The sequence below is a fragment of the Musa acuminata genome, chromosome BXJ1-4, assembly GCF_036884655.1.
Source record: "Musa acuminata AAA Group cultivar baxijiao chromosome BXJ1-4, Cavendish_Baxijiao_AAA, whole genome shotgun sequence".
Lineage (NCBI taxonomy): Eukaryota > Viridiplantae > Streptophyta > Magnoliopsida > Zingiberales > Musaceae > Musa > Musa acuminata.
In genome coordinates this window covers 4,032,756-4,056,684 of record NC_088330.1, presented here as the reverse complement: position 1 = coordinate 4,056,684, position 23,929 = coordinate 4,032,756, and the positions used below count along the sequence as shown (strand labels likewise).

Genomic DNA, 23,929 nt, shown 5'->3' with positions numbered 1-23,929 from the left:
TATATATATATATATATATATATATATATATATATATATATTCATGTTAACTGACAGATTTTATAATTCTAAAATAACATAATATATATCACAAGGTCATGAAGAGTTAATAAGTTTGGAAAGATGGATATTGGAAATGATATTAAAGATAGGAGTTTTCCATACGGATGGATTTCAACAATGATCATTTTATTGTATTTTTCCGATTAAATTCTATTAAAAATATATTATTGAATTAATTATTTTTTACTAACTTTAAATGAGATGCCATGTTAGGTATTTAAATTAGTTTTGAGGATGAAACTAAATTTGGGTGAATGTGATAAGATACCCTTAAAAAGAATGAATACGACCGGTGCTAGACGAGTCCGTTGGCCTTTCCAAAAAAAAAAAAAAATTATTTTAGTTGATCGAGCCCAGCCAATCAACCAATTGGCACATCTATTCCCTTTCCTAAAGACGTGAAATCCTTTAATGCTAAGATAAATCATATTTCATGATAGGTTATAATTCTATTCTTGATGGAATCGTAAAGATTTGATTTGAGTGATAGATATTTTTGTATATTAATAAATTATTTTTGTCAAAGAATTTGGTGAGAATATATTTGATATATATATTTTTTGTTATAATTGATAATGAAACTAATTGGGAAAAATTAGTATATCTATATTTGAAAATCTTTCAAAAAATAATAAAGTCAAGATTCAAAAGTAATAAGAAAGCAATAGAGGAAAGTGTCTAATTAAGAGAAGAGAATTGACTGCTCTTGTACCTACCTCATTTTTCAAGAATTAGGGGTATATATTAATTACACTTGAATTACGCGTCTCTGCAAACAACAATTCTTACAACTCAAGATTTTACAAGATTTCTCACGAGATAAGTTACATAAGCTCAATAATAATTGGAAATTTCTTACCTCAACAACTAACTTGTGAGGCACTCATAGAAGCTCTAAAATAAATAATTAATTAAAAATAAGATAGATAAATAATGCACCATCATCAATCAATCAATCAACGGAGGCAACACCACTAACGAATCACTGAAACAACACCGAACCATGTCCTCCACGAACCCAAGCGGTACCATCACCTAATCTAGATGGTGCCACTATCAGGTCTGCTTTTGACTTAGTAAAGACCAAATCTAGCTTCTTTGGAACCTCCTTAGCAATGCATTTGTAGACTTCATTTGTGTTAGCCAAGATACATGTTTAACCTATTTGCAACTTATTTGTGACCTAATAAATTTTGGTCATGGCTTCGCCTAATTATCTAATTTATTTATCGTATTTTTTAGTATGTCAATTGATCTTCAAATAGGTGAACTAATTCTTTAGCTTAATATTCGATTTTTTCTAGCTCGATGTTCAATCTTTCAATTCAATAATTTGTTCTCTAACTTGACATTCGATCTTATGACTAAACATTTGATCTTCGAGCGATCTGCACCTTTTGTTAAAGTACCTCCTATGTCATAAATACACTTAATACCATATTAGTTTCTCAAATTCATTAATCGATTTTATCATTCAACTATCAGTGTCAATATTTTAATTAATTTATATTGAAATATATATTTCTCTTCATCATTTTTTTGTTCTTCCTATCTGTTTCTAATGTATCAAAACATCAAACATTTGAATTAATTGATTTTCTATCTCATTGGACTTTGGTTTTATGAAATGAAATTTTATAACTTACATGACTCTAATATCCAACTTTAAATAAGATGCTCCAATAGACTTCTATTTGTTATGCTTACGGGGAGATTATGATACCTACAAATTTTAGGTTAATTTTTTTTATGCTTTCACTTGATTGATAGATTTTTTTTATAGCAATTTCTTCTTTTGAACTAATATAGTAAAATAATTAATTCTAAAATAATAAATTTACCCCTAAGGTCATGAAATTATGAGTTTGATAGGATCCATATCGGAAATGAAACCATGATTTCACTACTATTTAATTGCTTGACTCTGCACTTTTTTTTTCTTCATTCCTCAATTATTTCTTGAGTCGTCGTCAATAAATTTGTGTTCTTGAGACTTAGGTATACCGAAAGATTTAAGAAAGGAGGCTTGATATTGCAATGATTTTTTAATATCATTTTCAATTATTTTCTATCGAAAACAAATATATATATATATATATATATATATATATATATATATATATATATATATATATATATATATATATATATATATATATATATATATATAGGGGCAGAGAATGTACCCAGAAATAGTAGGACAGATTTGTTAAGTTTTAATTTGATTGATAAATATTTTTGTATATAAATTAATCCTTTTGACCAATGGAATTGATAATATATTTAATTCTAAAATGAAGTAAGTTATGAGATTGGTAGGGTCAATATTAGAAATAAAATTATTGTTCCACTACTATTTAAATATCTTTTTCTTCATCTCGATATATTCTTGAGTCAACATCTGCAACAAAGTCTTCGTTTTCTCTAGGGAGGGTTATGGTTAGTATCCTTTTTGTGTCTTTTTCAAATAATTTTTGTCAAAAATATAGTATTCTCATCTAGTGAATTTATTTTCTTCTTTTTATCTATTTGTTCTGTGTTAGACGTTTCAAGTTATTGTTTTGATTTTATGAAATAAAATATTATAACTTACGTGACTCTTATATTAAATTTGAGATAAGATACATGACTTTTATATGTATAAGTTAGTTTAGTTGGTAAGATTATGATAGTTTATTGTAAGGTCTTGAACCTGTTTTCACCATTTATGCTTTGCAATAAAAGTAAAAAAAAAAGAGAGAAGATATTTTATGAGACTTTTAATTAGTTTTTGTAGATGAATTTAAAATTGGGAGAGAAAGTGACACAAGAAATTTTAGGACAGATTTGATAAGTTTTAGTTTGATTTAAAGATATTTTTGTATATTGATTGATTCTGGATTTAGTAATTATAATATAATAAATTTCTCTCTAAGGTCATAAATTAAATTATAAGGTTAACCAATATTTTTAGTGTATATTTTTAATATACATTTACATGTATATCAATAACTTGAACATAAAATATACATGAGCAAATATTATACATTTTCACATTAAAGATCAAGAATTTTTAGATATCAATAATTTAATTTGAATATATATATATATATATATATATATATATATATATATATATATATATATATATATATATATATATATATATATATATATATATATATATATATATCCACAGAGAACTGCTCCATTCTCTCTCGCGCGCGCCTGTGCTGTTCTCTCCCTCGACCCCCCATCCCTCTCTCTCTCTCTCTAATGCTCTGCTTCCTCACGGCGGAACACTGACTCAGTAGGTCGATGGTGGATCCATTACCCTAAATCTGATTGCTCTTGCGTGCGTTGTCGATCGGATTCATCGATTTCTTTCCATCTCTCCGTGCGGCTTCCCTCCGATTCGAGCTGCTGCTTCGGGATCAGATTTTTCACGAGCAACTCGGGTTCATCTTCTCCCGATCGCGGCGTACTATCCGACTATTCGAGTGTACCCGTTTGCGACTGGTGTGTCTTGTCTCGAATCCCATGCAGAGTTTCGATCCGTCGCATTTGATTTCTTTGGTGCCCCGCGCCGATCCGATTTGACAATTTTGGACTACATTGATGAGTGTTTCTCTTGTCTGAGTTCATTTCTGTTGTTGGATTTTGAGTTCTTATATACCACTGGCTGCTTGATTTGATGGACAAACCATTTTACTTTTACCCCAGGTTGTTACGTGAGTTGTGCTCGACATGGAAAGGGTGAGCTAGCACTGATTGCCTTGCTCCATTTCGCCATTATCTCATTTATAGTAGTTGTAAGGGTTTTTTTGGTAATGTGGTGGAAATGCTATCTCAGTATGAGAAGGTGGAGAAGATTGGTGAAGGGACGTATGGAGTCGTTTACAAGGCTCGAGACCGACAAACAAATGAGATGATTGCTATTAAGAAGATCCGGATAAAAGAGGAGGATGAGGGAATCCCCGGCTTTGTCATCAGAGAGGTCTCACTATTAAAGGAAATGCATCATTGTAACATAGTCAGGTTATGCTCCTCAACTGCCCCAACCATCTTTGTCTTCATTTACTTCATTGATTTAGGAATCTAGGCTTTGATTAATTCGAAGATACTAGATGAACAAGCTTTTGCGTTTGTTTGATTGGAAAGGTTTCTTTTGTCAAGTGGGTTCCTTGTATCTTGTGTTTTGCTTAAAGAAGGCAAATTACAAGATGTAAGTGTAACATGGCAAAACAAATTAAACAAACTTCCTAGCTAACTAACTAATAACTGCAAAGTATGGCCAGAGTTAAGCTTTCTTTTGCTGTGACACCAGTTTTCTGTTGGAAGAAAATTCTCTCTGGTAACGTAGATTAATTATCATAACCAGCATTGAATGTGTGAGAAGAATTTACTTATTTATATGAACATTCTAAACTTTCCTTAGGTATCTTGTTGCTGTTTCACTCATAGTGACTCCATGTATTGTGCAACTTAGTTTCACCTTCCCTAGTCTTTCTAGTGTCCATAATTCCTTCTGATTGTTCGGCACAATATAGGATATGTAACTCAAAGAAAACTGAGATCATTAAATGAGACTGTTGCAGATCACATAAAGGCTTTTAAAAGTTTGGTAAAGAATTACCTTTTTAATCATGCATGCTTATCAACGAGTCATGCTATAAATTACCGAATTTTTATTTCTTTTTGTGCTTAGGATTTTGTAATTTCCCTTTTCATTTATTCACAGTGAATAAAAAATTTTGATACCTTCCTAAGTGATTGAGTTTTACTGTTGCTTTATCACGTTTGGCGATATATTTTTACTATACTGGCTGATTGAAAGAAATTATTGCAGAAAAATATATGCTGAATCCTGATGATGAAATTTACAATTTTCAGCTCTTCCTAAGTCTTTCTGATTTTCCGATTTAATAAAATAATTAGTTTCAGAACTTAAGAGAACAGAATACTGTGAATGAGACCATGCCATGTTTGTTAAAAGATCCTTTATTCCAGAAGTTTCTATAATGTGTTTATCATTGTATGTCAGTGTCATCAAATGCCTTCAATTCTTTTCCTGGGTGGAGTGCTACATTTCCTTAGTTGTTGTACCTTGTCAGTGTTTGACCACTCAGCAAATTTTTAATGATTTGTAAAACTGTATAGGAAAATTATACTGAAATTCATGTTTCAATACCTGAAATTTAATTGCCTCCCAAAACCACATGGAAAACCATAAGTGATACTCGTGTAGGTTCAAGATTCTTGTGCACTTAAAAACTTAATAGGAAAGAGTTCGATTAAAAAAGGGTTTCTGTGCATCTTATGTTGAAGATAGTATTTATGTTCTGTCTAATGAGTTCTTCTCAAACCTCGATGGATTGGGATAAAATATGCAGGATCCTATAAATGTTGAAAGTCTGTTGTTGATAGCATTAGTTGATTCCAGATGATTTCTTGGTGGATTGCTGATCCTTCGAACCATGGCCTTGTTTGAATAATTTTAATATATAACCTCAATAGTAATACCTTTGCTTTGTATTAGTATACCAATTAAATTGGCAAATGGTGAACTCCAAGATTTGCTGGATTTGGCAGGAGTATCATTCCTTGTTGGGGTTTTGAAGATTTGGGATCACATATTTCCCGTCATAATAACTTAGTTGATGAGGAAATTAAGTTAGGAATCTTTCTGTTACAATTGTAGTAACCAAGGTGGGAAATGAATACCTGTTCATACTCTATCTACTATGAACTGCTTCACCATCTAACTTCAGATTCGTTCTGAATATGGTACAATTGTTGCATATTAATCTCCTCTACCTGAACATTGACTGGTTAGGAAACTTTCTGTTTTGATTTTACATTCTCGATTTTTTGCAAAAAGAGATTTTCTGAATCTTAGTACATCCATCTGATGTTGAAATTTTAGTAAAGTGATTATTTTGATTCTAGTTTCTACATTATTATCAATTTTTAGTCATTGACATTTGAAGTTATCAAAAACTGTTTTCTATGTAAATTCTTATATTAAATTTGGGCCTTCTGGTGCACTCCACAAAATATCTTAGTCATTTCTTTTATGTCTATCTGTAGTTCTTTAGTCTTAGCCTTCATCGATATGAGGTGCTTCTTATGGTTTTGATTTAATAAAATTCTCAAAAGCTAAATATATTTAATGTATAGTTGATTTTTTTGTCTTTCCTAACTATTCCTGTTAATGCTTATAGTAGCTAAATCAAAACCACAAAAAGCCCAAGTGACCTGAATATATGGAGTTGGCTGTATGAATCTATATATAGTTATATCAAGAGATTGTAGATATTTTTTTATTTATTCTTGTGAGGCTTTCATACGGTTCACTCTACCTTTTCTCACACTACTAATTCTCGTCTCCTTTGACCACAATATTCGTACATTGATATTGAACAAATCTATACCATCTTAGAAGATTTTTTCTCATTTTTCTTGTTACGTTAATACTTGATTCTTCACAGATAAAAATATTTCTTATTCTCTCTCTAAGAGAAATTTAGCACATCCACTTTGACATTGTCATATTAGTTGTGCAAGGGTTTTATATGCCCAACATATTGATCCATAAACCATGGTTGCTTTTACAACTATCTTATAAGAAAAAAAAGTCTTCTATTCCAAGGGGCACATGATAACTGCAGAAACTCATGATTCTCCTCTTCCCCTTACCCACCCCTTTATACAAACCCAAATCTTGTTATTGCGTACAACTTCTTTTTTGAAATTCTGATTACTTTGAAGTCTGAAATGAAAGACTCTTTGTTGAAAGGATCAATGGTTGGTGGTAGTAAATTGTGAGATAATTCACAAGGCAGTCAGAAAAAAATAATGTAGATCAGTTTGATTAATCCTTATTTTATATCCATGTCACAATAATATGTATATGATGGTGGATTGTGTTAACTCTGACACTGTAAAAATCATATGAATCTAGTGTCTGAATATTTAAGCTGAATTTCTGATGAAATACTAAACTATTAAATCTTGAAGTTTCACTGTAAAAATAATAACCATGGTCAATAAAAAAAATCCTTGATGTAGTAACCGGTCTTAGTAATATTTCTTATTTGGTGCTGGAATGATTTTGCATCAGTAATAGAATGAATTTTTAAATTTCCTCATTACCATCCATTCCAAGAGCTATTCTTTGTAGGTTTTAGTTTTATAGTATGACATGACCGTATGAACAGTTGGGTTTTCGTTAGCAGGTTGCTTGATGTAGGGGTCTCTGAGAGAAGTGTATATCTAATTTTTGAGTATCTGGACTTGGACTTGAAGAAGCACATGGATTCTTGTCAAACATTTTCAGAAGACCATCGTTTAATGAAGGTGAGGTATCACTCCCTTAGTACTTATTTTCATAACTCTAATGCTTATACCTATAGAACTGTATGTTGATCTTCTCTTCATGTTGTCTCTTGTTGTACTTTGTAAAATTTTCTGATTAATTAATACAATTAATTTATATAACTCGTGTTTTTATATTATAGAATCATTTATGGTTCACTTGTCTTTAGCATTGGAAATGAGTTGTTCATAGAGCTTCTTTAGCTTACCACATTTTCTGCCACTAAATACTGCACATGTGAGGGTGCACCATCTTTCTTTTCATCAATTAAGTATTCTGAAACATTCAATTAAAGCTATCTTCTCTTGTTCTGGTCACAGGTCTTCTAAGAACCTACTTTATTGTAAAAATACTAATCATGTTTTTCTCTTGTTATAAGTTTATCTCTTAAAATGTTTTCTCATATAGGTGTTTGTAAAGACTAAAGACATTCCTCACATCTGAATTTGAGTTGGTATCTTTTTCCTTGTGTTCAAGGGAGTGTTCTTGATTTTTCATTGGCTAATTTCAATCCCTCAAGATTGAATTTAATTTACTCTATATTCAAGTTAGTGCTTTCAGTTTTACTTTTTGAGTAATTTTCACCTTCGAGATTGATTCAACGATCTACTTGTTATTTTTTCTGTTTATGTTTCTTCCTGGGTTACAAGTATTATAGCATTCTATTCTCTACCAAATTGTCTTGGCTCAGGGATGAGTTACTAATCATTTTCACACATCAAGCAACTAGTTAGTTATTAATGTTTGTTCTAACCATAGTAACATAGGCTTTCTTATTTTTGGTACGTAGACACATGGGAAAAGAATTAAGATCATTTTGGCCAATGTACTCAGTTGGCAGCTAAAAACAACGCTCACCTCTCATACGTTTGTTAGTTTATTAGGCATCCTTTAGTTCCTGATTGAATATGTATGGTGTATGTTGAAGTAGTATTATACAGTTTTAGAATCTTAGTGGCTGATAAGTACCACTTTCCTTTTTTGCAGAAATTTCTATACCAAATTTTAAGTGGTATTGAGTACTGCCATTCTCATAGGGTTCTTCACCGTGATCTAAAACCTCGGAATTTGCTGATTGACCTGCAAACTAACACCATAAAAATTGCCGATTTCGGATTGGGTAGGGCATTTGATATTCCTGTCCAGACATTGACCAATGAGGTAGTTGATTTATTTGATGATGTTTCTTTCTTGCAAATTCTGATTGTTTTTTCTTTTCTAACTTGATCTATATATGAGTGTTTCTGTGCATTGGAATGCATAATGTTTTTTAAAGATGATTTATTAAACTAGATAATCTAGCATGGATGAGTAGTATGCAAGCTTGATGGTAGCAACCGTAGCATTTGGAAATTCAGAAGTTTAGAGTTTACCGTTATACCAAGGTAAGATTGCTTCTTTACAACTTGGAAGACTAGGGTTAGAGTCATGGAAACAACTTATTTAAATATTTAAAAGTAAGACTACGTACATTGACCCTCCCTAGACCCGTATTGGAGGCTTCATATTTAAAGATAAGGTTACATACATTGATCTTCCCTAGACCCCTCAATGGCGAGTTGTTAGTCGGTAATCAATCTGGAGCGACTTGGGCGAGGACTGGGCCGGCGAGTCGCCAATCGAGAATCGATCTGGAGTGACTCGGGCGAGGACTGGGATATGCATGTGATGCACATGTGGAGTGGAATCATTTGTAAAGCAAGAAATGACTAGGAGCAATTCATATCTTATCAATGTTACTATGCGATGCAAATAGTTGTGGATTTTTGGCCCACAAATCATCTCTAGTGTCGACCAAAAGAAAAAATAACTCATATCTTTACGTCAGGTAGAGATGCATGCATGCATGCATTTGAAATTTGGCTTTCAGATGCATGCATTCAATTCTAACACTCATTTGGCTTTCAGATGCATGCATTCAATTCTAGCACTCAAAAGAAGAGACTATGATTAATCATACCAATTGTAAACCAAAAAAAAGGAAATACTCTGATTATTGCGAAGAATTTGCATTTATTCGAAATTATTTTAAGAGGAGATGTTAGTGTATTGTTGGAATAAGCTAACACTAATCTTCATTAACGAATCAAAAGGGAAGCTTTCCGTAAGTACGTGCATGCATGCATAAGGTTGATTGACACCATGCAATATACTAATCGTTTTACTTGAGAGAAAAAAAGGGGAGGGATTAAATAACATGGTTTATGTCTCCTCTCAGATGGCCTCATCGATGCCAATGATCAAAGTAATAATGCATCTCAATATCGCGTTCGATTTCTTCATTATTGAATGCACCAACACTCAAACATTATGAATCTTATCTATACCTCTCTCTTACAACTCATGCTTCATCGTATATACACAACTTAATTTGTCTCGGACCCAATTTCCCAGTCAAGATGAAAAGGAGTTGTCAGCAAAGATGCTCGACTGCACATATTATTTTGTCATGAAACAATGGAAAGGGATAGGAGAAACGTGCATGTAACAACATCTGAGAGGAGCACAAAATAATCACATAAAAGTGGAGGGAACGGGCGCCACCCAGCCCGTTGACCCATGAAACCAAGCTGGTTTTGGAGGCAATCATTGAAGAACTGAGTCGAACGAGGAGGAGGAACTCGATGTTCCTCCCATCAAATGTATGGAAGTGGAACGTCGGTGGTGTGGTTGTTGACTAGAACGAGAAAGAGGAGGAGAAGCTTAAAAGAGATATAGTTAACGGCGTTTCTTTTAATTGTGCATTTAGCTAGATCCAAACAGAAGAGCGGATCAGCTCATGTCTGCTGGATCTCGATCCGTAACCATCGAATGAAATGATCCGACCCGTTTAATTTGACTGGCGGAATTATGGGTCGAGTATACAGACCCGCTAGCAAGTCGGGTCGGATCTAAACACAACTTTAAACGTTTTAGGGGGGCTGAGGCAGTGAATAAGGTTTCTGTGAAATATTTAGCTTGTTTGGGGATCTAAACACAACTTTTAACGATTAGTTGGTCTTCATACTTGTGTCATTATCCTAAATTAGGTTTGCTGTGAAATATTTAGCTTGTTTGGGGAAACAATCAAAGATCATCATACGAGGTTGTTTCTCGTTTGAGAGATGCATTGCGTGTGCTTGAGCTGTCCGAGATGTCTAGGGTTTGATATGTTTTTGTGGTGTATGGTGACTTGTTATTTTGTTTCTTTTCATGTAGATATCTGTTTATAATTCGTTTGCATCCTCTTTTTTTTCAGATCTGAAAGTGAAATCACTTGGTCCTTGGATGTTTCTGCTTCTGTTTCTTGTCGTTCCGAACTTGGCTCAGTCCCAGATACTCTTCCAGGTAGAGATAAATAGATCCATTTCTTTCCTTCGTCCTTCATCGCGTTTACAGTAAAAGAAACGAATACGTTGCAGGGCTTCAACTGGGAGTCGTGGAGGCAACAAGGCGGTTGGTATAACTTCTTGAAAGACAAAGTCTCTGATATAGCCAACGCTGGAGTCACCCACGTCTGGCTGCCTCCGCCCTCGCACTCTGTCGGCGTTCAAGGTCGTTCCGTGATTCGTATTTGCCGTCGTGATCACTCTCACATGTTGACCGAGTCGGCCTTGGTCTAAACTATTCTGTGACACTTCTCCTCTCAGGTTACATGCCGGGGCGGCTCTACGACTTGGGTGCTTCCAAGTATGGGAATCAGGATGAGTTGAAGGCGCTGATCGGCGCTTTCCACGACAAGGGAGTCAAATGCGTGGCCGACATCGTCATCAACCATCGTTGCGCAGACAAGCAAGACGGGAGAGGCATATGGTGCATCTTCGAAGGCGGAACCGATGATGCCCGCCTCGACTGGGGTCCACACATGATCTGTAGGGACGACACACAGTACTCCGACGGCACCGGCAACCTCGACACCGGCGAGGGCTTCGCGGCGGCTCCCGACATCGACCACCTCAACACGCAGGTCCAGCGTGAGCTCACGGACTGGCTGAATTGGCTCAAGACTGACATCGGCTTCGACGGGTGGAGGCTTGACTTTGCCAAGGGTTACTCCTCAAGCATCGCCAAGATCTACGTCGAACAGACGCAGCCAAACTTCGTGGTGGCTGAGATCTGGAATTCATTAGCTTACGGAAACGATGGGAAGCCAGCATACGATCAGAACGGCAACCGCCAAGGGCTGGTTAATTGGGTTCAGCAGGTCGGAGGCCCAGCGACGGCCTTCGATTTCACCACAAAGGGAATACTACAAGCTGCCGTGGAAGGTGAACTGTGGAGGATGCGTGATCCCCAGGGGAAGGCGCCCGGCATGATGGGGTGGTGGCCGGAGAAGGCTGTCACCTTCGTCGACAACCACGATACCGGTTCGACGCAAAGGTTGTGGCCTTTTCCTTCTGATAAGGTCATGCAAGGCTACGCTTATATACTCACGCATCCGGGAGTCCCTTCCATCGTAAGTATGCTTCTGCCTAACATTCGATTCAAATAGTTTCACAGCCTGACGATTATATGTTCGTGCGTGCAGTTCTACGACCACATGTTCGACTGGGGATTGAAGGAGAAGATAACTCGGTTGGCTAAAACCAGAACACGAAATGGAATTCATTCGGGTAGCGCTCTCAACATTCTGGCCTCTGATGCTGACCTCTACATGGCAATGATCGATGGGAAGATATTGACAAAGCTAGGCTCGAGATACGACGTGGGGAATCTCGTTCCTTCCAACTTCCACGTCGTTGCCTCTGGCAATGACTACTGCGTGTGGGAGAAGAGATGAAGATGATGATGAATCATGGAAGAGACTTTTCGCTTTCTCGTATGTGTTGTAAGTAAGAAAAAAATATCGTGTTCCCACATGTACATTTATCCATCCTGCTTGAGAAAAGTTATAGAAATGCTATTTTATATAATTTGATGGTTTAATGATTCGCTTACTGCACAGCTGACTTGTGTTGACCAGCAACCTGTTGTATAATTTTTATGGTAAAACCTGTAGATGAGTTGGCCACAGTACATATTAGTTCTAGATGATTATTGATTATGTTATTTTCTTCTGCTGAGTGCAGCTTTTTTCAATTATTCAGTGTTCTGAGCACATTCTGAAATTGTGAAGACGTCTTGTTCCATTGTCGTAGTATAAAATATTTCAGCATACAATGTCTAGTTCTACAAAATATGCTGATCCTGCGTTTCAGGGAGTTGGACACAAAGTGTATCCTTATAAGAAATGTTATAAAATGCACCATTTGGGCAAGTTATTGTCACTATTGGTTGCACAAATTTTTTAGCTGTTCTTTTACTCTTCAAATAGTTTTTTTTGTAGTATCTTTTATTTTTTTAATGTGAGCATTTACTTAACACCACATAGAGGAACAGAAATATGGCGTATTGAGAACTTTCAACCAGTGCCTATACCAAACTCTGATTATGGTAAATTCTACTCTGGAGATTCATACATAATTTTACAGGTAATTTTTTGTTATCTTCTCATTATTTTTCTTTCTTTGCCTGAGAACTGTTGCTAGATTTATGTCATATCTAAAACAGATCCACATGGATGATATTATTTTGATCATTAAAAGTTTAATTAGGATTAATTTTGATATTTTTACTGGTGCCTTTGCTATTTAATATTAACAAGTTATTAAGCATATAGGAATTTTCATAGATACAGTATTGCCAAACTTGATCCATTATAGCCCACGGATAGTGCAATCATAAAAGATTCCCAAAAGGTGATCCATATCCATTACTACATTAGTTTCATATGTAAAAAGGAAATATACTAAATAATTATATTAATTTGATAAAAGATATGTATGATATAATGATTTGTAGTATTAGGATTGTACGTTAGTAATAAACAAATGTTCTTGTCATAGGTGGAAAATATCCCCATGATTTATGTTATGTCATGCATCGCATTTTAGGTTAAGAAGAATCATGACCAAATACATGAAATATAATCTTTGAAATACTATTAAAAAATAAGGATGTATTTTAAATAGATGAATAAAAAAATATTGTAATATTTTAGTTATCTTGGATGCATCATTCGACAAAAAAAAAATAATATTTTTAAAAGTGCTGGGATTAAAAAATTAATATTTTTCGAAGGTTAGAAATAAGATTTAATAAAATAAAAGATTAAAAAATAAATAAATATTGCTCTAATAGAGAATAAAATGAAAAAAATATATCATGTAACAAAATATTCAAAGAAAACTAGTATTTATTGTGGTTAGATGATGCAAGTTGATTAGGATTAATAAGGTGAGAAGAGTGAGTTCACTAGGAACAATAAAAAAAAATTATTTATATAGAGTTCAACAATTCGAAGGAAAAATAAGGTTGTTATATAGAGGTGAGGTAATAATGACGAGACTCCCATGAGTCTTTCTTGACTACTCCAACCCTAGAGTTGGTGAAAAACTTTCAAATCATGTAGTAAATCAAGATAACTATACGCAAACGATTGAGGGTTAGTGACCAATGATTGTATTATAGGCGAATAAAATATCGAATGACTAGAAATTTTATCTTCATAATTTTAGAGAAATCATCAAATCCAAAAGTAATATACAAATCTAGGGAGTTATGGAATCTCACTAAAGCCAATGAGTATAGAGGAGATCAGTTGGAAGTCATTTACGCTTAACCCCGATCTTTAAGAAAGCATCATAGTATATGATATGTTGGCAGAACTTCCCGTGTCTACTAAAATTCTTTTTATCATTACATTGGTGATCTTGAGGTGACCACCATAGCATCATTATGATGAGGATCAATGTGCTCAATCTCTTCTTCCTTAAACACAATCGGAGGATCTCCTAAGGGGCAAAATCTTTTATATGGAGGGTCCCTGACATAATTATTTTTGGATGTGGAATTGGTTCTCTAAATATGGGTCCACCTAACACTCAATTGAGCTTTGCGGGAAAGGCTCTCGCACCTTATGTAAGTAATGGTTAAGCTTCCCCTTCTAGATGAGCTCCTTGATCTATAATTTTAAATCATAATAATCTTTTGTGTCATGCCCATAATCTTGATATGAGTAATAGTATTTTGAATGGCTTAGACGAGTTGAAGGATCCCGTTAAGAGTGGCGGGTGTGAAGAAACCTCTTCTCTTTTATCTGCACGAACACTTCGGTATGCAACGTATTTAGTGGCGTAAAATCTCTACAAGGGGGTGCCCAATCAAGCCTTGGTTTGTCATTATAGGGGGCACTCCAAATTGCCCACTCATGAACTCCTCTCCTTGAGGCTTTCTTAGGTTCAGAGTTCCTTTTTCCTATAATTATGGATTATACTATGATATAACGATTGGTCTCCTGCAGGAGCTCTAGAAAAATGGTCAGCAGTTGTATGATAACTAAATAAAAGAACTTCAAAAGTTGATAATTGTCGATATAAGCGTTAATCAGAACAGATGGATTTAGGTGAGCCACCGGTCTAACTTCATCATGAAATCTTTTTGTATAACTAGCGAGGAACTCCTTGTTCATTTGTTGAAATTCTAAGAGCAAGATAGTTGGTTTCTCTTAGAAATAGTTGGTTTCTTTAGTATCTTATAGCAAATAAAATTAAACTAAATCTCTTTTACTAGTTATCCAAAAGATGAGATGAATTTAGGTGAAAACTTTGAAAACCATTTCCTTGCTACACCGCTAAGAGTGGTTGGAAAAGTTTAGCACATAAAAGAGTTGCCACCTAAAATAATGTCAGCCTTGGAAGTTGGAATAGACTCTTCCATGCTCTTGACAATTGGGGACTTAAGATAGGTGTCAATTTCAGGTTACTTTTCCTGTCTTATATCTCTTTTAATATTCTCGAGCCATTGACCTTAGCATCCTAGTCTGGTTGAGGAGGTGGAACTTTTAGGGGGTGAATTAGAGAGCAAATTTCTGGTTGTGGCTCGACCATCGGTGGGCCTGACTCTGCCATCATGCTAGGGGTAAGGATGAGTGGAAGCACTAGAGTAAGGAAATGAGGGGTATGGGGATTTTAATGTGTTCCTTACTACAATAATTAGGTTCGTTAGGAGAGATATAGAGCAAGAGACTAGAATACCCCTATCAAGAACTAGACTTGCTAAGTTAGACTATAAAACGTACTAATAGGAATGGTGATAGTTTGGGCAAATGGAGCTGCAGGTTGGAAAAGAGGTGGGTTAATTGGTGGATCCTAGAATAGTCAGCAAAAAAGTTGGCAATTAGAAAGTTATAGGATAGGAGTATGATCAAACCCTTGGAGAACCGAAACCAAGGGGTTTGATAAAGGAGCATTCGACGCCATCGAGCTCGGCCCTCTTGGATCGTTAAGTATATTTAATTGGTTAGCCTCATCCGAGTTTGACTTTAATGGTCTCGTAAAATTTTCTCGAGACATGCTTAGCATCCCTCCTTCTAATACTAATCTATTAAGTCAGATTTTGATTGTCCAAGTTGGAGAGATGAGTCAAATCCAACTAAGGCTTATTCCAAGATTATCTAGTTTTTTACTTAAGATTCGATGATGCATAATCTTGCAAGACTAAGTTAGGGATATTTTCGAAAATGATTTTTTCGATAATCAAATCAGTTCCCAAGGTTAAAAAGCCTAAGACTATTCAGATCAAACGGATTGGGCAAATTAATCAACAAGACAAAAAAGGTGAATTTTCAAAATGTATATCTTGGGAGTCTCTTTTATAAGTGGTTTGGGAATCATTACATTCAAGATCATTGGGCATTAAGAAACCATGTATGATTAATTAAGTTTATATGTCTTCCAATTCGACTATCACTTGTCGATAGAACGATAAGTTATTAGGAGGATCAACTTGTTAACTAGGTTTTGACTTGTCAATGTCTTCCAAACATAACATGTACCTTAATCTATATTAAGTGGATTGGGTTGATTTAAGAGTTTAGTAATCAATTATCGGCTTAAATTCAGGTATATCATATTAAAATTAGATTAGACTCAAATTTGGTTCATTATCCAAACACTAAAATGCTTTAGCAGCTTAAATCATTTTCAATCATATCGTTAGAACACACTGCATCATCTCTTTATAGTGTAATAAAAATAATAACCAAAATTCTGATCCAAAATAATTTTCTTACAGGGGACATCATTGCACCAATAGAAAATAAAAATAAGAAATAGCTTATCCCAGCATGTAACAACTGCTTCAATGCAATCATATATATATATATATATATGTATATATATATATATGTATGTATGTATGTATATATATATATATATATATATGTATGTATGTATATATATGATCTGTAGGGAGCCGGAGAGCCGAGGAGCACGACGCAGGCGGGCAGGCCGCGCAGGCGTGGTCTCGGGTGGCGTAAAGCCGGAGAGCCGAGGCAGGCCGCGCAGGTGTGGTCTCGGGTGGCGTAAAGCCGGAGAGCCGAGGCAGGCCGCGCAGGTGTGGTCTCGGGTGGCGTAAAGCCGGAGAGCCGAGGAGCACGATGCAGGCGGGCCGCGCAGGCGTGGTCTCGGGTGGCGTAAAGCCGAAGAGCACGGTGCAGGCGGGCAGGCCGCGCAGGCGTGGTCTCGGGTGGCGTAAAGCCGAAGAGCCGAGGAGCACGACGCAGGCGGGCCGCGCAGGCGTGGTCTCGGGTGGCGTAAAGCCGGAGAGCCGAGGAGCACGATGCAGGCGGGCAGGCCGCGCAGGCGTGGTCTCGGGTGGCGTAAAGCCGGAGAGCCGAGGAGCACGACGCAGGCGGGCAGGCCGCGCAGGCGTGGTCTCGGGTGGCGTAAAGCCGGAGAGCCGAGGAGCACGACGCAGGCGGGCAGGCCGCGCAGGCGTGGTCTCGGGTGGCGTAAAGCCGGAGAGCCGAGGAGCACAACGCAGGCGGGCAGGCCGCGCAGGCGTGGTCTCGGGTGGCGTAAAGCCGGAGAGCCGAGTAGCACGACGCAGGCGGGCAGGCCGCGCAGGCATGGTCTCGGGTGGCGTAAAGCCGGAGAGCCGAGGCATTCGGCGCAGGCAGGCTGCGACCGAGGGGTTGCTGCTCAGGCGGGCAGGCCGCGCTGAGGTGGGCTCGGCGCAGGCAGGCTGCGCAAGGGGCCGAGGTAGCGTAGTGCTTGCTGCGCATGGGGCTCAGGGGCCGAGGCAGCGTGTTGGCTGAGCATGAGGCCGAGTGGCCGAGGCAGCGAGGCCGCTTGCTGGCTGCGAACGAGGCCGAGGGGCCGAGGCAGCGTGTTGGCTGCGCATGAGGCCGAGTGGCCGAGGCAGCGAGGCTGCGTGCTGGCTGCGCACGAGGCCGAGTGGCCGAGGCAGCGAGGCAGCAAGGCAGCGTGTTTGCATGAGGCCGAGTGGCCGAGGCAGCGAGGCTGCTTGCTGGCTGCGCATGGGCCAAGTCTCTCAAGCGACGCCATATCTCTCCTTATGCATGGGCCAAGTCTCTCAGGCGACGCCATATCTCTCCTTATGCATGCTGTGGCCGAGGAGCTACTTGTGCATGCATAGAGGAAGTCTCGGGCAAGCCGTGGCCGAGGAGGTCTCGGGTAGGCTGTGGCCGAGGAGCTCTCGGGCATGCTATGGCCGAGGAGGTCTCGGGTAGACTGTGGCCGAGGTGTTCGGCGCGGGCAGGCTGGTCGCGCGCGTGGGACCGAGGGGTCGAGGCGCTTGTGGCCGAGCAGCCGAGACGCGCGGGCTGGTCGCGCGCGTGGGACCGAGGAGCCGAGGCGCGCGGGATGGCCGCGCGCGTGGGGCCGAGTGGCCGAGACGCTCGGCGCGGTCGGGCTGGCCGCGCGCATGGGACGCGGGCGGTTTGGCCGCGCGCGTGGGACGCGGGCGGTTTGGCCGCGCGTGAGGCGTGCGGGTTAGCCGCGCGTGAGGCGTGCGGGTTGGCCGCGCGCGTGGGACCGAGGGGCCCAGGCGGTGGGATGGCCGCGCGCGTGGGGCCGAGTGGCCGAGACGCTCGGCGCGTTCGGGCTGGCCGCGCGCGTGGGACGCGGGCGGTTTGGCCGCGCGTGAGGCGCGCGGGTTGGCGCGACCCACGCATCCCTTGCTTGCTTGCTTGCTTGACGAAAGCGCGAAGCAGAGCTACGGGACGGACCCCACGTCTGGAGGAAATGGACCATAAATGTAAGGCTGTGGAGAGGAGAAAGACATCTCAGAGTGCGAGAACGAGCAGTGTCAGTGGTGAAGAAAAGAAGAAGGGAAGAAGATTACGGTGCTATTATGCTCTTCGTCTCCGATCTTCCTCGCTCGAGCCTCTTCGCACCCTCGAAAGGCACGATCTTTTCTTGTTCCTGTTCCCCCTTTGATTGCTCAACCGTTTCGATTTTGATCTTTTCTTGGAGGGGAGTGGGGAAGGGAGCAAGAATTGCATGTGGGTTTTTGTTGCTTCTTGAGATGTTTTGTTTTCTCGATTGGGAGTTGGCGGTGATTTGCCCCTCTATTTCGTCTACTTGCTCGCGGGCTCTTCTTCCGAAGTTCATTGTATGTTTACATCGGTACGCTTCTTCAGATTGGGTCGAAGAAATCGATTTTGGTTTTTCAGTATTAACCCGCTTTCCTTCCTTTTTCTTTCACGCTATAATGCAATCTCTTTACTTCCTTGTGTTATTTACATGGTCGAACACAAAATGTTCGACATATGATGATTTGGCAAGATCGTAATTGCGGTTGCTAGGTATTCAATTGCGCTTTTTCATGGTTCCAGTGATATGTTGGGTGTGAGCCGTATGAGCGATTTTGGTATCCCCGCGACGCTTTTTCTTTGGCATGTTTAACCTTCTGGGCTTTGCCAAAAGCCTTTCTTTGGATCATTGGATGGATTTAGTCGGAGGTTGCTAGATCACTTAAAGATGTGTGGTTTGATCATATTTTGTTGTATAATATATTAAATTCTTATGTTTGTGTTCTATATGTATTCCGATATCTGATCATTGGTTTTAACGACTGTCTGTTCTACTTTTGTTATTCTCTTGCTCTGTGTCACCTTATTCATATATGTATTTCAGAATGTGGTTAGGTATTCTTTCTCCCATTTGTGCAATCATCATAGCTTTATGCCTATTAATCTTTTGATTTGCCATTTTGACCTCACTTGATGCCTATTATTTTCAGAGACTTTCACTTTTTTTAATCTATTCAGGTGTCAACAACATAGACAATGATACTGAGAGTGTTCACTTTGTCCTGAATTAGGATGGTGGCTATCAAAATGTGAATTCCAAGTATTTTTTAGTTTTCACTTTGGTTAACTATTACCACGAAAATCAACTACCACTTGCTATATCAATTACTTGATAATTATTCCATGAGTTGCAGAATAAATCAAATCATGGATTCGTTCCATTCCTCGTTCTTTCAGCCTAACTGAACATGAGTTACCTATGTGACCAAAATGTATCATGGTTATGAACTGCTGGAAGATTGGAACTTGACTAGTCGAGAGAAAGTGAGTCTATTAGTTACCATTTCTTTCATTTCATTTTATGATTATTGTCCTTCCGCTATCTTCCCTTCTTCTATTGTCAAATAAAAAAGTCTCCTCTACTCATCGTGAACTTGTTCTACATCACATGTGTAGCTGACATATCATAATTGTGGTATGATTATTTGGTAAAAGTGGTATCTAAGAAATGTTTCATATGCATAGAAAGGCTTTTCTAACTTGATCTATATATGAGTGTTTCTGTGCATTGGAATGCATAATGTTTTTTAAAGATGATTTATTAAACTAGATAATCTAGCATGGATGAGTAGTATGCAAGCTTGATGGTAGCAACCGTAGCATTTGGAAATTCAGAAGTTTAGAGTTTACCGTTATACCAAGGTAAGATTGCTTCTTTACAACTTGGAAGACTAGGGTTAGAGTCATGGAAACAACTTATTTAAATATTTAAAAGTAAGACTACGTACATTGACCCTCCCTAGACCCGTATTGGAGGCTTCATATTTAAAGATAAGGTTACATACATTGATCTTCCCTAGACCCCTCAATGGCGAGTTGTTAGTCGGTAATCAATCTGGAGCGACTTGGGCGAGGACTGGGCCGGCGAGTCGCCAATCGAGAATCGATCTGGAGTGACTCGGGCGAGGACTGGGATATGCATGTGATGCACATGTGGAGTGGAATCATTTGTAAAGCAAGAAATGACTAGGAGCAATTCATATCTTATCAATGTTACTATGCGATGCAAATAGTTGTGGATTTTTGGCCCACAAATCATCTCTAGTGTCGACCAAAAGAAAAAATAACTCATATCTTTACGTCAGGTAGAGATGCATGCATGCATGCATTTGAAATTTGGCTTTCAGATGCATGCATTCAATTCTAACACTCATTTGGCTTTCAGATGCATGCATTCAATTCTAGCACTCAAAAGAAGAGACTATGATTAATCATACCAATTGTAAACCAAAAAAAAGGAAATACTCTGATTATTGCGAAGAATTTGCATTTATTCGAAATTATTTTAAGAGGAGATGTTAGTGTATTGTTGGAATAAGCTAACACTAATCTTCATTAACGAATCAAAAGGGAAGCTTTCCGTAAGTACGTGCATGCATGCATAAGGTTGATTGACACCATGCAATATACTAATCGTTTTACTTGAGAGAAAAAAAGGGGAGGGATTAAATAACATGGTTTATGTCTCCTCTCAGATGGCCTCATCGATGCCAATGATCAAAGTAATAATGCATCTCAATATCGCGTTCGATTTCTTCATTATTGAATGCACCAACACTCAAACATTATGAATCTTATCTATACCTCTCTCTTACAACTCATGCTTCATCGTATATACACAACTTAATTTGTCTCGGACCCAATTTCCCAGTCAAGATGAAAAGGAGTTGTCAGCAAAGATGCTCGACTGCACATATTATTTTGTCATGAAACAATGGAAAGGGATAGGAGAAACGTGCATGTAACAACATCTGAGAGGAGCACAAAATAATCACATAAAAGTGGAGGGAACGGGCGCCACCCAGCCCGTTGACCCATGAAACCAAGCTGGTTTTGGAGGCAATCATTGAAGAACTGAGTCGAACGAGGAGGAGGAACTCGATGTTCCTCCCATCAAATGTATGGAAGTGGAACGTCGGTGGTGTGGTTGTTGACTAGAACGAGAAAGAGGAGGAGAAGCTTAAAAGAGATATAGTTAACGGCGTTTCTTTTAATTGTGCATTTAGCTAGATCCAAACAGAAGAGCGGATCAGCTCATGTCTGCTGGATCTCGATCCGTAACCATCGAATGAAATGATCCGACCCGTTTAATTTGACTGGCGGAATTATGGGTCGAGTATACAGACCCGCTAGCAAGTCGGGTCGGATCTAAACACAACTTTAAACGTTTTAGGGGGGCTGAGGCAGTGAATAAGGTTTCTGTGAAATATTTAGCTTGTTTGGGGATCTAAACACAACTTTTAACGATTAGTTGGTCTTCATACTTGTGTCATTATCCTAAATTAGGTTTGCTGTGAAATATTTAGCTTGTTTGGGGAAACAATCAAAGATCATCATACGAGGTTGTTTCTCGTTTGAGAGATGCATTGCGTGTGCTTGAGCTGTCCGAGATGTCTAGGGTTTGATATGTTTTTGTGGTGTATGGTGACTTGTTATTTTGTTTCTTTTCATGTAGATATCTGTTTATAATTCGTTTGCATCCTCTTTTTTTTCAGATCTGAAAGTGAAATCACTTGGTCCTTGGATGTTTCTGCTTCTGTTTCTTGTCGTTCCGAACTTGGCTCAGTCCCAGATACTCTTCCAGGTAGAGATAAATAGATCCATTTCTTTCCTTCGTCCTTCATCGCGTTTACAGTAAAAGAAACGAATACGTTGCAGGGCTTCAACTGGGAGTCGTGGAGGCAACAAGGCGGTTGGTATAACTTCTTGAAAGACAAAGTCTCTGATATAGCCAACGCTGGAGTCACCCACGTCTGGCTGCCTCCGCCCTCGCACTCTGTCGGCGTTCAAGGTCGTTCCGTGATTCGTATTTGCCGTCGTGATCACTCTCACATGTTGACCGAGTCGGCCTTGGTCTAAACTATTCTGTGACACTTCTCCTCTCAGGTTACATGCCGGGGCGGCTCTACGACTTGGGTGCTTCCAAGTATGGGAATCAGGATGAGTTGAAGGCGCTGATCGGCGCTTTCCACGACAAGGGAGTCAAATGCGTGGCCGACATCGTCATCAACCATCGTTGCGCAGACAAGCAAGACGGGAGAGGCATATGGTGCATCTTCGAAGGCGGAACCGATGATGCCCGCCTCGACTGGGGTCCACACATGATCTGTAGGGACGACACACAGTACTCCGACGGCACCGGCAACCTCGACACCGGCGAGGGCTTCGCGGCGGCTCCCGACATCGACCACCTCAACACGCAGGTCCAGCGTGAGCTCACGGACTGGCTGAATTGGCTCAAGACTGACATCGGCTTCGACGGGTGGAGGCTTGACTTTGCCAAGGGTTACTCCTCAAGCATCGCCAAGATCTACGTCGAACAGACGCAGCCAAACTTCGTGGTGGCTGAGATCTGGAATTCATTAGCTTACGGAAACGATGGGAAGCCAGCATACGATCAGAACGGCAACCGCCAAGGGCTGGTTAATTGGGTTCAGCAGGTCGGAGGCCCAGCGACGGCCTTCGATTTCACCACAAAGGGAATACTACAAGCTGCCGTGGAAGGTGAACTGTGGAGGATGCGTGATCCCCAGGGGAAGGCGCCCGGCATGATGGGGTGGTGGCCGGAGAAGGCTATCACCTTCGTCGACAACCACGATACCGGTTCGACGCAAAGGTTGTGGCCTTTTCCTTCTGATAAGGTCATGCAAGGCTACGCTTATATACTCACGCATCCGGGAGTCCCTTCCATCGTAAGTATGCTTCTGCCTAACATTCGATTCAAATAGTTTCACAGCCTGACGATTATATGTTCGTGCGTGCAGTTCTACGACCACATGTTCGACTGGGGATTGAAGGAGAAGATAACTCGGTTGGCTAAAACCAGAACACGAAATGGAATTCATTCGGGTAGCGCTCTCAACATTCTGGCCTCTGATGCTGACCTCTACATGGCAATGATCGATGGGAAGATATTGACAAAGCTAGGCTCGAGATACGACGTGGGGAATCTCGTTCCTTCCAACTTCCACGTCGTTGCCTCTGGCAATGACTACTGCGTGTGGGAGAAGAGATGAAGATGATGATGAATCATGGAAGAGACTTTTCGCTTTCTCGTATGTGTTGTAAGTAAGAAAAAAATATCGTGTTCCCACATGTACATTTATCCATCCTGCTTGAGAAAAGTTATAGAAATGCTATTTTATATAATTTGATGGTTTAATGATTCGCTTACTGCACAGCTGACTTGTGTTGACCAGCAACCTGTTGTATAATTTTTATGGTAAAACCTGTAGATGAGTTGGCCACAGTACATATTAGTTCTAGATGATTATTGATTATGTTATTTTCTTCTGCTGAGTGCAGCTTTTTTCAATTATTCAGTGTTCTGAGCACATTCTGAAATTGTGAAGACGTCTTGTTCCATTGTCGTA

The 23,929-nt window shown here is 39.1% G+C and overlaps 3 protein-coding genes across 7 annotated transcripts; all 3 read left to right on the top strand.

Annotated features, from left to right (window-relative positions):
- Positions 1-3,221: 3,221 nt before the first annotated feature.
- Positions 3,222-8,647, top strand: LOC135672014 (cell division control protein 2 homolog 1-like). Its single transcript, XM_065180469.1, has 5 exons — positions 3,222-3,561; positions 3,766-3,798; positions 3,896-4,080; positions 7,281-7,401; positions 8,408-8,647. The coding sequence occupies exons 2-5, from the start codon at positions 3,790-3,792 to the stop codon at positions 8,645-8,647; spliced, it is 555 nt and encodes a 184-aa protein (XP_065036541.1). The 5' UTR covers positions 3,222-3,561; positions 3,766-3,789.
- Positions 8,648-8,659: 12 nt separating this feature from the next.
- LOC135642357 (alpha-amylase isozyme 3C-like) lies at positions 8,660-12,312 on the top strand. Its single transcript, XM_065158457.1, has 4 exons — positions 8,660-10,747; positions 10,822-10,954; positions 11,050-11,855; positions 11,928-12,312. The coding sequence occupies exons 1-4, from the start codon at positions 10,688-10,690 to the stop codon at positions 12,177-12,179; spliced, it is 1,251 nt and encodes a 416-aa protein (XP_065014529.1). The 5' UTR covers positions 8,660-10,687; the 3' UTR covers positions 12,180-12,312.
- A 6,039-nt stretch (positions 12,313-18,351) lies between these two features.
- Positions 18,352-23,705, top strand: LOC135642341 (alpha-amylase isozyme 3C-like). Of its 5 annotated transcripts, XM_065158449.1 has the most exons (7): positions 18,353-18,647; positions 19,515-19,585; positions 19,691-19,820; positions 22,052-22,140; positions 22,215-22,347; positions 22,443-23,248; positions 23,321-23,705. In XM_065158449.1, exons 4-7 carry the CDS (start codon positions 22,081-22,083, stop codon positions 23,570-23,572), a joined length of 1,251 nt encoding a protein of 416 aa, XP_065014521.1. In that variant the 5' UTR covers positions 18,353-18,647; positions 19,515-19,585; positions 19,691-19,820; positions 22,052-22,080; the 3' UTR covers positions 23,573-23,705. The 5 variants fall into 5 exon arrangements, with proteins under 5 accessions (XP_065014493.1, XP_065014521.1, XP_065014516.1 ...); XM_065158444.1 differs by having other exon boundaries at positions 19,515-19,820; XM_065158435.1 differs by having other exon boundaries at positions 18,353-19,585.
- The last annotated feature ends 224 nt before the right edge of the window (positions 23,706-23,929 follow it).